This window comes from Galeopterus variegatus, unplaced genomic scaffold (genome assembly GCF_000696425.1).
Source record: "Galeopterus variegatus unplaced genomic scaffold, G_variegatus-3.0.2 Scaffold791, whole genome shotgun sequence".
Taxonomy (NCBI): Eukaryota; Metazoa; Chordata; class Mammalia; order Dermoptera; family Cynocephalidae; genus Galeopterus; species Galeopterus variegatus.
In genome coordinates this window covers 441575-458282 of record NW_007726902.1, presented here as the reverse complement: position 1 = coordinate 458282, position 16708 = coordinate 441575, and the positions used below count along the sequence as shown (strand labels likewise).

Sequence of the window (16708 nt, the reverse complement as noted above, 5' to 3'; positions counted from 1 at the left end):
AGAAAAAGAAATACCACATGTTCTCACTTATTGGTGGGAGCTAAAAAAAAAAAAATAAATTCACTCACACACACACACACACACACAAAACGGGGGGTGGGGGGTGGGGAAAAGATATAACAACTACAATTTTTTTGAAGTTGTTACAACAAGCAAACGGAAAGGACATTCTTGGGTGGGAGGGGGGAGAGGGCGGAGGGAGGGAGGTTTCGGTGATGGGACATAATAATCAACCACATTGTATATTGACAAAATAAAAATTTAAAGGAAAAAAAACATCTCCCCATGGCCAAAGATTGAACAAATTTAGAAACTAAGTAAATAAAATGATATCGAATTATAAAAAAATAAAAATTAAAATAAAATAAAAGCCAAACCAAATAGTTTCACTGTGGGCCTAGGAATTATATGTCCTTCAAACAATGACAAAAGTCACGTCTTCCTCAAGTATATAAGTTAATCAACATTAAGCTCTTAGTTATGAAAAACATAGATTAGAGAAACTTGTTTTCGGCCTAAGCTATTTAGCCTGCTTAAACTGGAGAGTACAGATAAGTAATACAGTCAAAAGCATGAATAGTGAATGCCTTCCAAGGACAGAGGAGCCAAGTTAATACTAAGGAAAGTATAAAGGAAGCAAACAGTACAATTCTGCCCTCAGGTGTGACATTTCTCTCATAGTAGAGTTTGCTTTCTAGCATTGGTGAGTGCTGAGGCCTGAAAGGAAGGGAGTAGTCACATCCCAGCTCCTTACCAGAAGTAGGGAGGCTTCTTTGGCCCCAAACATAAAAGGAAAGTTTACAAAAAAAGCATGGATGTAATCCTGTAAGGCACTATGCAGCAAGGTGACAAGGTCCTTGCTATCTGGGAATTGTGCCAGCAAAAGCTGGCTGCCCATCTGCCTATCTCTTCCTCCTCCCTCTCCTTGAGATCTGAACAATGAATGAATCCAGGACCCTGAGGATTTTGTAAAGGAGGAATTTATGCTTTTACTTTGCTGATAAGTAGTTAGCCCTGAACCTTCAAAGTGCCATGGCAACAGAAAGTGTTCTATTAACAGCTTTGTACCAGACATAACTGGCTTAATCAGTATAATATCTTATTTTTTATTTTTATTATTATTATTTTTTTAAAGATGACTGGTAAGGGGATCTTAACCCTTGACTTGGTGTTGTCAGCACCACGCTCAGCCAGTGAGCAAACCGGCCATCCCTATATGGGATCCGAATCCGGAGCTTTGGTGTTATCAGCACTGCAGTCTCCCGAGTGAGCCACGGGCCGGCCCGTATAATATGTTATTTTGCTGGCTTTTAAAAAGAACCTAAAATAAACCAAGGGGCATCTCAAGCCAGCAGCTTGAGAAAAGCTCTCCTGATTTCCTAAGTGTTTCAATTCCCTACCGTCTCCCCTCGGTTACTGGTCCCCGACATAATCCCTTCCCCAGTAAGCAGAGAGCGATAGGCTCTGTGACTTTCAGTTAACTAGATGGCCTCATTTAGCAGTCTATTGGGATAGATGGGGTCCTATTCTACCATCACTGTCAGCTGCATCTACCATTTGGTATCACTTACTTAGGCCAGATTAAACAGAAAGCAACCTCTCACTTTCTGCCAAAACCCTTGTAAGAGATACTGATAAACTTAGGTGTGTCCCAGTCAGAGATCACAAAATAATTGAAGCTCTCCTAACTCTCAAGATTCTGTCTCTCACAATGATTCAGTTCATATATTATCTATAGTTTTTCTGAGACACTCCAATTTTGTTCTAACCAAAAAGCTGCCATACGTACTTGATTAAATAGTATCACTACTTAGTCTAGTGTGATTGGGTCATACGTGCTGGCTCAAAAGAGACAAACCTTGGGTGGACATTTAAAAAAATATAACTAAAGAAAAGGGCAATTGGTTTAGTTCCCCTTCCCCTAGGGTGTTAGTTCTGGTATGGTATGAAGAGAAAACCCTTTGGGAATAGTCACAGAGGAGCCAGGTAGTCAATGGGAAACTGCGCTGGAGAGATTGAAAGAGCAGATATTACATAAATGTATGCTGGATGAACACAGACCCAGTAAAGACATACACAGATTTTAAAAAAGAATTCATGCCTTTTTTCTTGTCAAACTTGTACTTTATTTTTCTTGAATTTCTGTATTTATGCTTTTTGTCACGGTCCACCCTGTGGTCTTTTAGGAAAAGCCTGAGCTACTTTGTGGTTCTAGTCCCAATATAATAATCATCCCCTTACTCTTAGAATTCCTTTTCCTTTGTCACTTTGCCTTAACATGGCTTGTATAAAATGAGGATCTTGGAAAATCAACATTTCCTGTGAACTCAAGAGGCTATATGAGCAGTGCCCAAACTAGCAGGATTAAGAGGGCAAAACCAGTTGGACAGCAGATATATTATGACCTCCTGGACCAAGGTATAGTGTGTGTGAGTCTAAAAGGTCACACTGACATACCATAAGAATAAGGATCATGTGGTTTGACCAGGGTGAGGTAGGACTGTCCACAGGACTGTGTGAATTGTGTAGGGTGGCAGTACATAACACTCATGGATTAAACACCTAGCTAACTGCTTTCCTGAAAACGATCTATGTTCTAAAAGACAAAGATCTAGGTTTTTAAATTTTTTTTAAGCTTATGAATATTCAACTCACTAACGTGTTAACTTTTTGAGTTTAAAATGAAAACAACGGGCTATGGTAATGTAGAGAAGACAGTTGAACTGCACCAGTATATCTAAGACTTTTAACTTAAATTCTGAGTTACCTCACCTTATAAAAATACACATCAATATACTAAATACTCAACAAAGATCCAGGATATGGGATATTTAAAAATACATTTCTCTTGGATCAGCACCAAAAATATCATTAGTTTCTGTACTACCCGTGTAAAGTTTTTAAGTATAGGCAAGTTAAAATTATTTCTGTTAAAAATCACACACTCCACAAAAATCATTAAAGATATATCCAAACAACTTTCAAATGCATTTCGACATCAAGGTCAGGCGATTCACTTGGAAGAACATTATGAGTACCACTGAATTTGTGCAGTAAGACATTTCATGTCAACTTTGTATTGTGGGAATATTTTACATCTCACACAAAGGAGGCACTAGTACTTAGAAACTTAAGAAACTGTTAAGACTGAGGTGAAGAATTTGTACAGCCTTCCACAATTTCAAAGAGGTAGTGATAGATACTTGTCCTCCTGGCGATATCAAATGCAGTTTCTTCCAAGTTGTTTTTCAGCCCTGGTTTGATGTAACGGTTCATCAGGAGGAGTTCCAGGGTATCTTTGCTGTCTCTGTTCCCAGCAGCAAGATGTAAGGGGGTCAAGAGGCCTTTTGTTTGGGCATTGATATCTGCATCATGCTGAAGTAAGAAAGAAGCCACTCTGGTATTATTCCACTTACAAGCACTGTGCAGGGGCGTCCATCCATCCACAGTCACGGCATGAACATCTGCCCCTTGCGCAATTAGCTCACGGACAATATCTAAGTGTCCACTGTATGCTGCTCGATGAAGGGGGGTATACTCATCTTCATCCTTAGTGTTCACGTGAGTGGCCTTTTCAGAAAGTAGTCTCCGCACTGTATTAAGCTGAGAAGAACAAAAGAGATCTTTTAAAAACCCAACTCAAACCAAAACAATAAAGCAAATTAAACTGTCTAGTGGTGTTAGATTTAATGAAATTAAATTAAACCTTGTTAGCTGATGACTTTAAAATGGAAATAATTTAAGATTTCTATTTTGAGAGGAGAGGGCAACTGATTTAAGAATGGACAAGATAGTGTTAACCATACTGTTGTTTCTAAGGTCATAATTCTCTGAATATCAAACCACTCATTTATTCCCGGTCCAACTGAGGCTTATTGAAAAGCTTTAGTCCTAGATGAATAATATAGGCTGTAATCATATTTAATATTTTATATTTCATTTGTGAAGAAAACATAACAGTGACTTTTCTCTAGTAGGATTATCATACCAATATACATAGAATATAAAGTTTTTAAAAATAAAAGTTTAACAGAACAATAAGATGGTGACAAGGAAATCTGGGGATTTAAGAGCTCAATTTCTTCTAAATATATCCTTAAAAACATGCCTTCAGGTGGTGATTTTCAGTTTGGTTTTTGGACCTCTGGTGGGATGCAGAGTGCTCTTCTTGGTTTAAAAAGCTTTCCAAAAATGCAACTCTTTTAGTTATTAGTTTACTAGCAGAGGCAATGGGAGAACTTAAGTAAAATGAGGTGGAAGTGGCCAAGTGGAAAGAACAGATGTTCAATGTTAATTCCACTTGGATGATCCTGAGCAAATATTCCTGAATCTCAACTTTTTTTTTTTTTTTTGTCCTTTTTGAGACCGGCTGCACCGCGCTCAGCCAGTGACCGCACCGGTCATCCCTATATAGGATCCGAACCCGTGGTGGGAGCGCTACTGCGCTCCCAGCGCCGCACTCTCCCGAGTGCGCCACAGGCTCGGCCCTGAATCTCAATTTCTTACTCTGTAAAAAGGAAGAATATTACCTATCTTGTAGGGATAGGTGAGGATTAAATAAAATAATGTAGTAAGACAGCTGGTATAACTGGTATTCAATAAATGTTAATTCCCATCCTCCCTTTCTTAAATGGTACTTATCTCTAGAAGAATTCTAATAATATAAATGATTTAAAAATATACGTGATTGTTTGCTATCTTCATAGATAATTACCCTTACACCCTCAGATAATAGCTAACATGACACTTTGTAGCTTAATATGCATTTTCATCTATATTGCCTCATTTGATCTTCACAATTCTGTATAAAAGAGACAGGTATTATCATGGCCATTTTTACAGACAAGAAAAATAGAGGTTCAGAAATGGTAGGATTTGCCCAAAGTTACAGACCAAATAGAGGTTGGTTCAAGGGCAGGTCTTCTGGGTCTCAACCCAATGCCTTTCCTACTATGTTATGGTTCCCTGTTTAATTGTTTTTTGGTTTTTTTTATACCCGATTTTTTTCAGCAGCCCAAAGAAGCAATTTGCTTGGGTCCTTTTCCATTTTTTTTTCTTGCAATTGATACCACTCTTCATTTTTTTCATCTTGCTCCTCATCTTCATCAGAATTGCCTGCCCAGAGACTTTGAGTACCAGTGGGAATAAGGTGTCCATGTGTTTCCAACAATTCAAGTTGGTTAAAGTGTTCAGAAAAGTCCAAGGAATTCTCTGGGTCTGATTTTCCAGCATCATTTACTTTCTCTTTTTCCATTTTTACTACTATTCTAAATAAAAAGCATTTCAAATGTCAGGGTATAAGCAATCTTTCAAGAGACGAATTATGTCTGCTTTATTTTATTCATCAGGATCTGAAAACACAAACATAAAAATTATTAGCAAAATAGTAACAGAGGCTTTTTCAACAGCATTGATAACAATGCAGTCCTGCAAACATACACAAATAAACCCTGTCTAAACTGGTGTTTTTCTCATGATATTCTTTTTTTTTTTTTCCTTTTTTTGTCTTTTTTCGTGTCCGGCAACGGATCGCAACCCTCAGTGTCGCGCCCGTACCGGACCGGGACCGGCAACGGGATCGCAACCCTCAGTGCTGCGCCCGCACCTCGCTCAGCCAGTGAGCGGGAACCGGTCTGTATGTGGGATCCGAACGCTCGGCGGGAGCGCCGCTGTTCTCCCAAGCGGCGCACTGTAACAGTGTGCCACCGGGCCGGCCCTCTCATGATATTCTTTACATACACTAAATATTGGAGCTGACAGATTTCAATTACCTATGATCTTTAATGATCTAACACTTATTTTTTGTTGTTGTTTTCTTCTACTAAGTCAATGGTTATAACTATTATTTTGAATCTATTGGCTAGGTATGATAATTATGCTAAGAGTAATGAATGCTTGAGATTTTTAAAGTATAACTAATATAATAAAGATGAGCATGTTCGAGATTTTTATAAACTAGACAGAAACAAAAACTTCTAGTTCCTAAAAAACTACTTCAAAGAATCAGGGATTCTTAGAAGTGGACTAGCCCTCAAAAGGACATCTTTCTCAATGTCTCATCAATATACATATTGTTATCATAACATCTGTAATAATTATCCTATTTCTACTTTAATAATTTCAGGTCTGGGAAAATTCACTGCTTTAAAAAGTAGTCCTATTTTGGGCCGGCCCGGTGGCGCACTGGATAGTGCACCGCTTGGGAAGCGCGGCGGCGCTCCCGCCCAAGGGTTCGGATCCCACATACAGACCGGTTCCCGCTCACTGGCTGAGCGAGGCGCGGGAGCAACGCCGAGGGTTGCGATCCCGTTGCCGGTCCCCGGTCCGGTACGGGGGCAACACTGAGGGTTGCGAGCCGTTGCCGGACACGGAAAAAGACAAAAGACAAAAAAAAAAAAAAAAAGAAGTCCTATTTCACTGATAGTCATTATAGTTATTGGCTCCTTGTGTTGAACTGAATTTTAGCTGTCACTCATTCTTTCATTCAACGATATGAATAGAATGCCTGGTAAATGCCAGTTCCTGGGTACTGGGGTTCAATAATAAACAAGATCCATGTCTTCACCTCAAGAAGCTTACTGTCTAGTGGAAGTGACTGGCAAAGACAACATGATAAGTACTATGATAGGACCATTACCAGCTACCATGAGTACACAGGAGGATCACAAAATTCACCCAGTTTTAAGGAATTAAAGAAGGCTTCCTGAAGGAAATGATGTTTATACTGTTAGGTTACCATATTAATTTATAAACCAATATCAGTTTAAAGATTTACACCAGCACACAAACTTTAATTAATTAAAGAAAATGAGAATAACCAATAGATATTTTAAAAACACCATTTCTCAGTTTCCCAACTACATTTGTTGAATTAGTCTTTCAAGGCTCTTCTCAGATGTTATCTTTCATTCTTTTTTGATTCTCCCAGTCTCTCTGCTTTCTACTTTTTTTGGTGCTGCATTCTGTCTTATTCTATCATTAACTTTGTTCTTGTTTTAGCCCCTTAAAATATTATAAACTTAAGGATAGGGACCATATTTAACGTATATTTATGTTCCACTTCTACACAGCAGGCATTAAGAAATATTTGTAGCATTAAATTTAAAGCCCTATTACTTGATTTTGTCAGGAATGGATCCTGAGAAGTTCTAATTAGTCATATCCCTAAGATACTGATTTCTTCCTAATTTCACAAGCTTAATAGTATACAACCCTAATGTGGTATTAAATTTTATTACTAATGATGAGAGCACTAAACTCCAGTTTAAGTCTATCACTTATGACTGGTAACTTCTCTGGGCATGTTACTTCACTGTAAAATGTAAGGATAGCACTGAAGGATTTCTAAGACCCATCCAGCTTTTCAGTCTATTGAGAGACCCGTTCAGAATTGCTTTGTTTTATTAGTTGTCTTGGAGTTTCCACTTTTTCCTTTATTTTCAAACTATTTCCTTAACCTTGCAACACAAAAGTGATCATATATCAATTTATTAAACACTTACATGATAATAAATAATGTAAAGTTCACTTGTAATTATGTCAAAAGTAGTAATATTGCAGCACAAATCTTACCCACTTTCCCCAAGACGACTTTCCTTTTTATAAAAATCTCCTTTATATAAATTGTGCATTTACATCTCAAGATTGAATAAATTATATACAAAATTTTCTTGGTATATTTAATTCAAAGTCAAACCCAGGTGCATCTCCCTGATTCAGTTTTTAAAAAAAAAATAGATCAAGATTCTTACTTGACAATATTTCATCAGGAAGTGAGAGAGTATGTTTCTTAACGTAAAGGGCACATTCCATTTTGAGACGGAGCAGAACTATGTCAACTCCTCACAGACAACTTAGTGACAGGTGGGGCTATAAACCCCATTTTACAGGTGAAGGCTCTGAGGTTCAGATAGAAAAAAAAAAAACAGCTTGCCCTAGATCAAGGACCCTTCACTGGAACTGAAAGCCAGATCTTCTAATTCAAAAGTTCCACATTATTTTTCACTGCACTGTATTTCACTGCTCTCAGCACAAAGCAATACAGATATGCTGAACCCGAAAATCCAAGGGCGACAATAAGGGGAAGCAGGGAATACAAGCTGCCCTGTAAACTAGAGTGTCTGGCGAATGGGACTGAGGGAGAGTGTCGCCAGCCCCGGCCCTCTGGCACCGGCTGGTCACTCACAGGCTCGGGAGTCGCCGCTTGCGGCCTTCCAAACAGTTAAGAGCGGAGAAGCCGCTTCGGCCCCTATCTAGGACCCATGACGCGGTCCGACCTGCAGGGCTCGGCCGGGGTCGACAAGGGATCCGCCTCTACAGGCCCAGGAGTTCCTGGATAGCACGAGAAGACCAAGAAGCACGGTCCGAGATGGGGAAGAACTACCCACCTTACAGAGGGGAAAATCACCGCCGCAAATCCCGCTTCCGGGTTCGTCCCCTCCGCTGCTCAAGATTGGCTCCTGCGCGGGGGCGGAGCCTTGCCGCTACTTTCCCTGCTACCTCACGGCATTCGGCAGCCAATGAGAGTCGAACCGGATTTCAAGCGTTACGTCATCAATGAAGTATCGCGAGAGAAACAGATGCAGGTCTCTCCCGCGTAATTCAGGTTTATGGCCCTGCAGGTTCCGAGAGGCAAGCGCAGTCGGGCCGTGCTGCTTGCTTTTCTCCTTACGAATCCACCCCTTCTCGGATAGAAGACAGCCTCGGGTCCCGACGGTGGGGCTTTGAAGAGCCCACGTGTGGGGGTAATTTAGGAATCATATATCCCGCACCTATTTCTGTTCGTTCCTGGGCGGAAACCCAGAGTGAATTGGACCCTCTGGGAAGAATGGGCCTAGTCGGCTGGGGAGGAGTCCTGGAGGGCTTCGCGTTCTGACTTCAGAGAGTGCGATGGTGAGGGCAGGTTGAGGCTTGGAATCCCGACGGAAGCGGTTGTTTTGCGGTGGCGGCCACTCCTCCCAAATCTGTTGGGCTTGTTCAGTTGTCCTGCTGATGCTTAAAGGTTTCTCCGCAGACCACGTGTCTGATTGTTTATTCACACTAGCTTTAAACGTGGGGCATTTCTCTTCAAAAGCAAGTCCATTCCTTTAAAACATCTTGTGTTTGAGCAGAAAATACAGGGTTACCGCCATGCTCCAGAGTTACCTATGCATGCAACTTAAACATTTCTGCACCTCCAGAGTTGTTTATGTGCTAAACCAGAACTGTGACCCTTTTTGCCCATTTATTTATTAATTTCCCGTAAGAGCATGAAAAGGAAAATAAGAAACAAGTTTAATCATAATGCGGAAACTAGAATGGCACTGGAAACGTGTTAGTTTCTATTCTTAGGTCACTAAAAAATAATAGTGTAGTAGATGCTTAGAGGAAAATGAGACTTTTCTAAAATTGCCAGCCTGCTTATTTAAGACGTCTGTACCCTGTGCAGCCTAAATGTCTGTTAAATATGCGCAGCCTTTTAAAAAATGTGTTTTATAATACAATTTTGTTTTTAGAACTTGGAATTGAGTGAATTTTCTGATGTATTTGAACACAGGACCCAGAGGTACTTGGACAGGAACCTGGTCCCGGAAGAGCTGGACTAACCATAAAAATGAGTCCTACGGATGCACTGTAAGCACATGACTTCTGGAATCCTTTGTTACTTGGGTTTGTAAAACCCATCAAATATGATCACCATAAAAGAAAACTTACTTAATAAATTGGCAGTAAGTAAAGAACTTGCCTATGAACAGAAGTGGTAGTCATCAAAAAGAATATTTGGGATGTTTAAAAAGTCATACTCTGTGTTTATTAACTAAAAGATAATATGCAGCTATAAATTGTAGCCTTGCTGTAATTTGATATATTGCTATAACACGTAGTCATGTTAGGTTTTGTCTTGAAGCTATAAATATTCTTGAATTTTCGTGAAGGAAATCTCGCTACTAGTCAATGCAGGTCTGTTTAAGCAGGTTTTTTAGAGTAAATTGCTCTAGTATTGAATAAACTGAAAATGAATTTGAATAAAATGGAAATAAATAAAAGGACTTTAAAAGTTATGTGTTTGGACTTGGAGTCTTTCACCCTGGTTCCAAGGCCTTGGTTAATACTAGTTGTGTTATCTTGGGCAGGTCAGTAATTCTCTGATCCTTGCTTCAGTTTCTTCATTTGTGTAATTGGAAATGCTTTCTCAGATTAATTTTGAGGTTTAAATGAGAAAATTCATATGAAAATACTTGAAAAAAAATTGCTATGGAAGCATTTAGTGATGTGGTCTGAAAAGTACTCTGACTTACCTGTTTTATATAGTAGTCAGAATTCTGTGCATGTCATTTTTGAAGTTTCTGAAGAGAAATCTTTTCTGGAAATATCTTTTGTTTGTAAAGATTTAAATTTTGGAGATACATACAAATTTTTTAAAGTTCACTGTAGTAAAGTATAATAAATGAAAATAGTCTGAGTTTTCAGTGTGGGTTTTAGTCCTGTTTCTACTACTTGTGGTGTGATAAATCAGTTAATTTCTCTGTGTTTAGCCATTTCATTTTTCACAGATAATAGTGCCTACCTCTTTACCTGTGGGAGTTGAGATGAGATCATAGATATACTTAGGTTTAAGAGAGTATTAATAACTATTGATGCTTCACATGAAAGTGGTTTTGGATATGACCAAATTTAATTTGAATTGAAATAATTCTGTCTTATTACTTGGCTAAATTTATTAATGAGAAACTAACTTTGTATGGAGAATAGAGTTAAGCAAGTATCTTTAGGGGCTTGAATGTAAGTTACTAGCATATCAGAATGAGATCTACTTATAAACACAGAGGAAGGGTTTTTAAATTAACTCTAGTTTTCTTGGAAAAGTGCAAAATCAGGTAAATGGCAAGTTTAGGTATAGGAGTCAAAGCCTCTTGGGTTTTTACTGTGAAACAAAATAGGAAAACAAACAAACTTACATATGAGTGTTTAAACTGGTAAGAACAAGGTCATAAATTTTTGAAGCAGTTATAGAATCTTTTTAAAATATATGTACATTTGTTGCGTGTTGAATTAGTGGTTTGGAAAACTATGCGATGGTAAAAATATGTTGGATAGTTCATGTTTTCAGACCAAGTTTAAGGCTAGTAAAGTGATTTTACTCTTTAGATGCTATTACTTATATGTTTAAGTCTCAATTTGTTGAATATCCTTTTAATGAAGTATATTGAAATGTTTCTTCTTTTCTAATACAGTGATGATGAAAATACATTTAAAATCTTAGTTGCAACAGATATTCATCTCGGATTTATGGAGAAAGATGCAGTCAGAGGAAATGATACATTTGTTACACTTGATGAAATTTTAAGACTTGCTCAGGAAAATGAAGTGAGTTTGATTTACATTTGTGCAATTTCTACTGTATTCCTTTAGTGAACAATCTCTTTCCCCTTCTACGGGTAGAGATTTATTTTATAGGCTCATTACCTGCTAAAATATCAATGTATTAAAAGCCCATAGCAGATTTTGTGTGCTTTATATCCTTAATTGAAGTAGAAGCTACTTTTGTAAAAATTCTGTTAAAATTTACAAATATTTATGGGGTGTTTATTGAGTGATCCTGTGGCATTTTCTATTTGAAATGTAAAGATGACTATCATTGTTTTGTTTTCAAAGAACACATAACAAATCAGAGTGTGAGATAAGACAAATATTCAAAATTCTTAGATGCAAGGTTATATGTGATGAGAGCTATAAGAAAATCACAAACATTTCCTGGGAGTTTAGAAGTAGAAGAGATCACATTTAGATGAGGATAGCAAGATGAGCTTATTGAAGGAGGTGGCATTTTTAGAGTGGTGGCATTAGGGATAGGAAAGAGGAAGTGAAAGCAAGAGACATTATGAAGATAGAATTTCATACTTTGTTAGTTGTAGGGGGTGAGGATGAGGGAAAAGAGGATGAGAATGACTTTGAAGTGTGTTGGGTCTTGATGAATGCCAGTACCAATAATAGAAATAGGTAAATAAAGTAGAGGTACTTGTTTATGTGGGAAGGTGATGAATTCTGATTTAGACCAGTTTAGTGTTGGAGATTCCAATAGAACATACTGAAAAACATTCCAGGAGGCAATTGAAATGTCAGTGTAGAGTCCAGGAGAGAGCTGGAGAATTAACATAAATGCTGTGACTTGCAAATTAATATCTCCAATCTTGACTTTTCTTTAGAGTTGTATTCAGTTTATGCAAGGCCTTTAGTTTTTCCTCCTGAATGTAAATGTGGAACTTCTCCACTACTCTCTGTCTTTATGCCTATATACTTAGTCCAGAACTTTTGTCATATTTTGCCTGGACTGCAATAGCTTTGTTCTTTCTATTCTTTCCCGCCACATTTGTTCAGCACAGCAGCCAAAGTGAACTTTTAAAATCGTAAATCAGATTATGTCATCCTGCTGCTTAAAATCTTTCAAATGGTCTTCCATTGAATCTACAGTAAAATTCAAACAAGGCTCAACTTGATGTGGCTCCTGCCAGGAGACATGGCTCCTTCCAGGAGACTTGTCTCCTACAACTCTGCCTGGTTTACCATGCACCATCTACACCAGTGTGTTCTACTCTGAGACCTTTGTATTTCTGTTATTTGGAGCACCTTGATCTTGGCAGGGTTGACTTCTCAGTTCAAGTTTCATATTTTTGGAGAGGTCTTCCCTGATACCTCTAAGCACTCTTTATCACATTAGTCTATGTTTTTACATAGCATATTTTTTCATAGCACTGTCTGAAATAATTTACTGAATTGTTTATTTTCTGTCTCCTCTACTAGAAGGTAACTCTATGAGAGTGAGAAATCCTTTCTGCTTGTTTGTGCTATATTCTAGTACCTAGAAAGGATCTAGAAAGCAGTAGGTACTCTTATAAATTTGTTAATTGAATGAGGGAATGGCTGGTACTATCTCCTTTTAGGATAGATTCTTACTTTCCTGAGGGCAGAGAAACTTGTAGCCAAGGGAGGCCTGTTTCTTGCCGGAGAATCCTGCATGTACTCTTTCTTTTTTAACTGTTAGACCCTGAAACATTTTTTTCCTTGAGCATGAGCTTCTTCCTTCTACTTCGTCATTTTCATCCCTTCTGTTTCCTCTGTTTCCTTTTGCTGCATCCATAAATCTTAACTGCTCCACCCCCCACAGTCCCATGCTGGGATTTCCAGATACATATTATATTTATGTTTTCCCTTAATTTGTATTTAGTATTCTTATTAAAGTGTAAATTCTTAACTGACTTTTAAGTGTTTATGTAGATCCATGCTATCTAACCAGCTTTATTTCTATCTCCTAGTTCCTTGCAGTCTTTAAAAAAAAAAAAAAAAACTTTTAATTTTGAAGTAATAATCAGTCTGACAGAAAAGTTCCAAGAATAGTAGAAAGAATTCCTTATCCTTCACCCAGAGTTTCTAATGTTTTATTATATTTGCTTTATCCTCTCTTTCTTTACATAAACACACACACTTTTTTTTCCCTGAGCTATTTGGAAGTAAATTACTTGAATAACCACAGTTAGATACATAACAGTATGTCTCTTCCAGTACAGTTTGAATATATTTAGGAGAGCGATCACATTTTATTTTATCTCCAGGGCCTAATACAGGGTCTTGTAACAGTATTTATTGAGGGCAGGGACATAATCTGTTTTGTGGATTGCTATTTCTTTAGCTACCAGTGCCTGTAGGAACTCTGTAAATAATTGTTGAATGAATTGAATGAATAATTTGGACTGAGTTTGGTATCTCTTCCATATGTTTTATTAAAGTGCTAAGTTTATGTTTGATTCGAATAATAAAAAAAGAGATTACCTTGGGTAGCCAGAGAGTCAGGGACTGGGTGTAGTAATTTGAAGATGGCTTTTCTGAAGATGGCTTAGGAACCTAAGTTGGAATCAGATTAATCACCAGATTGGAAGACCTTTTGAATAAATAAAATGTAAATATTTTAAATCACCATATATAACAGATATATTAATAGTATCTGTTAGATTTTTTTCTACCTCTTTCATCTATAGTTTTAAAAAATTTTACCTGTAAAGCATACTAATTTTAACACATTTTCTGTTGATTAGGTGGATTTTATTTTGTTAGGTGGTGATCTTTTTCATGAAAATAAGCCCTCAAGAAAAACATTACATACCTGCCTTGAGTTATTAAGAAAATATTGTATGGGTGATCGTCCTGTACAGTTTGAAATTATCAGCGATCAATCAGTCAACTTTGGTTTTAGTAAGTAAGTATATTTATGTGCTTGTGTGAATGTTTACTTGTGTTTAATATTTTCTGTATAAGACACATCAGTACATTAGCAATTAGCCGTTTCACCTTCACCATAAGCTATTTGCATAGTAAGGGTAGTACTTTGAATTTTCTGCACATCATTATATATTAATATTGGGACTGAATATCCTCTCAGACTTTTATTGTACCTTTTGGTGTCCCTCTTCTGTTCATATCCTTTGCCTCTTTTAAAATGGGTATTTTTTTCTACCTGATTTGCAGAAGCTATTTATATATTCTAGATACTAATCTTTTGTCAGGTATCTATCTTTTCTCTCATCAGTGGCTTTTGACTTTGTTTACAGAGTTTTTTGCTGGCAGAAGTATTTAATTTTTATGTGGTCAAATATAACATCCTTTTTTTTTTTTTTTTTTAAGAGTTGTGCTTTGGGGACTTCTTTATGGTATTCATCTAGAACCCCATGTGATAAAGATGCCATCATGTCTTTTCTTTTTTTTCCATTGTATCTTTTCTTAAGCATTGTACAGGGTACCACGTTGCATTTAGTTGAAATGTTTCTTTAGTCTCCTTTAGTCTGTGTCAGGTTCTCTGTCTTTCCTTGTCTTTCATGACCCTGATACTTTTGAAACTGGTCAGGTATTTTATAGAACCTCTTCCAACTTGGGTTTTTCTCTTGTTTTCTCATGATAGACTGGGACTGTTGGTTTTGGGAGAAGAATATCACAGGTCAAGTGCCCTTCTGATAGCATCATATTGGAATATACATGACATCAACATGACTTATTGCTGGTGATATTAACTGTGATCACTTGGTTAAGTTGTTGTTTGCTAGGTTTCTCCACTGTAAAGTTAGTATGTTTCTTTTTCATACGTTGTTTGTTAGAAATGAGTACCTAAGTCCAGCCCATGCTTAATTCCCAGAAAGGGAATTAAGTTCCACTTCACGGGGGAGGAGTATCAAAGAATTTTTGATCAGTGTTTCTATTCGTCTTCTTTTCAAATCTAGAACTTGAGACATTTTAACTTTGGTGTTTTCTTGTTTCTTCCATCTTATTTTTAAACTGCATCCTATTTTTAAACTGCTCCCCTCACTCCTATAGACATGTTTAACCTATTTCTTTGCTCACTGTTGCTTCCTGTATTTCATTCCTTTTACCTAGATCCAGCTTCCTTTCTTCTGAAATACAGTTTGCAGTGGTTTTTTCATTGAGTGTCAGTGAGTGGTAAACTCTTATTTTTTTGTTGCTGTTGAGGAGTGTTCTATCACTTTAGTTGCTGGAAAGGCAGAATAACATTGTGATTTAGAGCATGGATTCTGGTACGAGATGGTCTGGGTTCAGATCCTTGCTCTGTAACTTAGTAGTTATATGAATGGATTAGTCACTTAACTGCTGTATCTCAGTTTCCATCATTTATAAAGAATTGTGCCAGTCTTATAGAGTTGTGAAGATTGAGTTAATAAGAAAATTGTTTAGAATAGTGATTGGCATAGAGAAAACACTCAGGTAACTATTAAGATTTTCTCATCCTTATCATTTCTCAGTCTTATTTAGCTGTAGATTTAATTCCATTTATACTGCATGGGCTTCATCATCCGTTTTAATCAAAGAATTCCTTTTTTTCATCAATTTTGGGAAATTCTTAAACATTATGTTTTCAAACATTGCTTCCCATTTTTTCTGTCCCGTTCAAGTCGGAGGTGGTAAGTAACAAAAGGAGCCAGGCAAAGGGTTCGAGGCAAGCTTTAATGGAAGCACTCCCAGGCTAGGTCCCGTGCCCTCAAGGGAGTGAGGCCGGGGAAGTTGCACCCAGGGTGGATACAAGCAGGTATTTATAGGGGGAGGGCTGTTGGTGGTTTTTTGCCCATGTATGGTATGGAATTGAACAGGGTTCAGTTTCCGGTTCGCCTTCCAGGGAGGGAGCAGGGAGAGGGAAGGGGGGCGCAGTTCACAGGATGGAGGCTCCCTCACTACTTTGTTGCTGCTTTCCGGTCCTCCTGATCCCACCGGCCCAACATTTTCTTTCTGAATACCATTTATATCTCTTACCCTCTTTTCTCATACTGCACATACCTTTAACTCTTTGTGTTGCATACTGGATAATTTCCTCTTCCAGGTTAGTTCATACAGAAAAAATAGAAAAACACAGGTAGGGAAATTCTGAAAAAAAAAAAGACTATTAAGTTGTGAGAAGTCCAGTTAGATATTAAAGTATGTTATAATACTACAATAATTAAAAATGTTGTATGACTCGTGAACTGATAAGTGAAAGGGACTAGTACCTCCAGAAGTAGCCTTAAATACATACAGGAGTTTAGTATTTGATGAAGGTGACATCTCACATCTTTGGGAAAAATATGGATTATTCCATAAAAGTACTGGAAGAAACTGTTAGATGTTTGAAGAAAATATTGATGTGGAAAAGGCTTTTCTAAGCCTTTTCTAAGCCTGTTTGAAGAAAATATTGATG

General features: G+C 37.6%; 2 protein-coding genes across 3 annotated transcripts in view; one reads left to right on the top strand and one right to left on the bottom strand.

Moving 5' to 3' along the window:
* Nucleotides 1-2102: 2102 nt before the first annotated feature.
* Nucleotides 2103-8435, bottom strand: ANKRD49 (ankyrin repeat domain 49). Of its 2 annotated transcripts, none has more exons than XM_008572482.1 (3): nt 8388-8435; nt 4997-5351; nt 2103-3603 (listed from the first exon to the last, which is right to left on the bottom strand). In XM_008572482.1, exons 2-3 carry the CDS (start codon nt 5252-5254, stop codon nt 3142-3144), a joined length of 720 nt encoding a protein of 239 aa, XP_008570704.1. In that variant the 5' UTR covers nt 5255-5351; nt 8388-8435; the 3' UTR covers nt 2103-3141. The 2 variants fall into 2 exon arrangements, with proteins under 2 accessions (XP_008570704.1, XP_008570705.1); XM_008572483.1 differs by lacking the exon at nt 8388-8435 and adding an exon at nt 7752-7803.
* Nucleotides 8436-8829: 394 nt separating this feature from the next.
* The window catches only part of MRE11A (MRE11 meiotic recombination 11 homolog A (S. cerevisiae)), a 100130-nt gene continuing 92251 nt past the window's right edge, over nt 8830-16708 (top strand). Inside the window, exons 1-4 of the mRNA XM_008572479.1 lie at nt 8830-8892; nt 9536-9612; nt 11214-11346; nt 14070-14230. Coding sequence (XP_008570701.1) covers nt 8890-8892; nt 9536-9612; nt 11214-11346; nt 14070-14230 — 374 coding nt within the window. The 5' untranslated portion in view covers nt 8830-8889. The remainder of the gene's footprint in view (nt 8893-9535; nt 9613-11213; nt 11347-14069; nt 14231-16708) is intronic.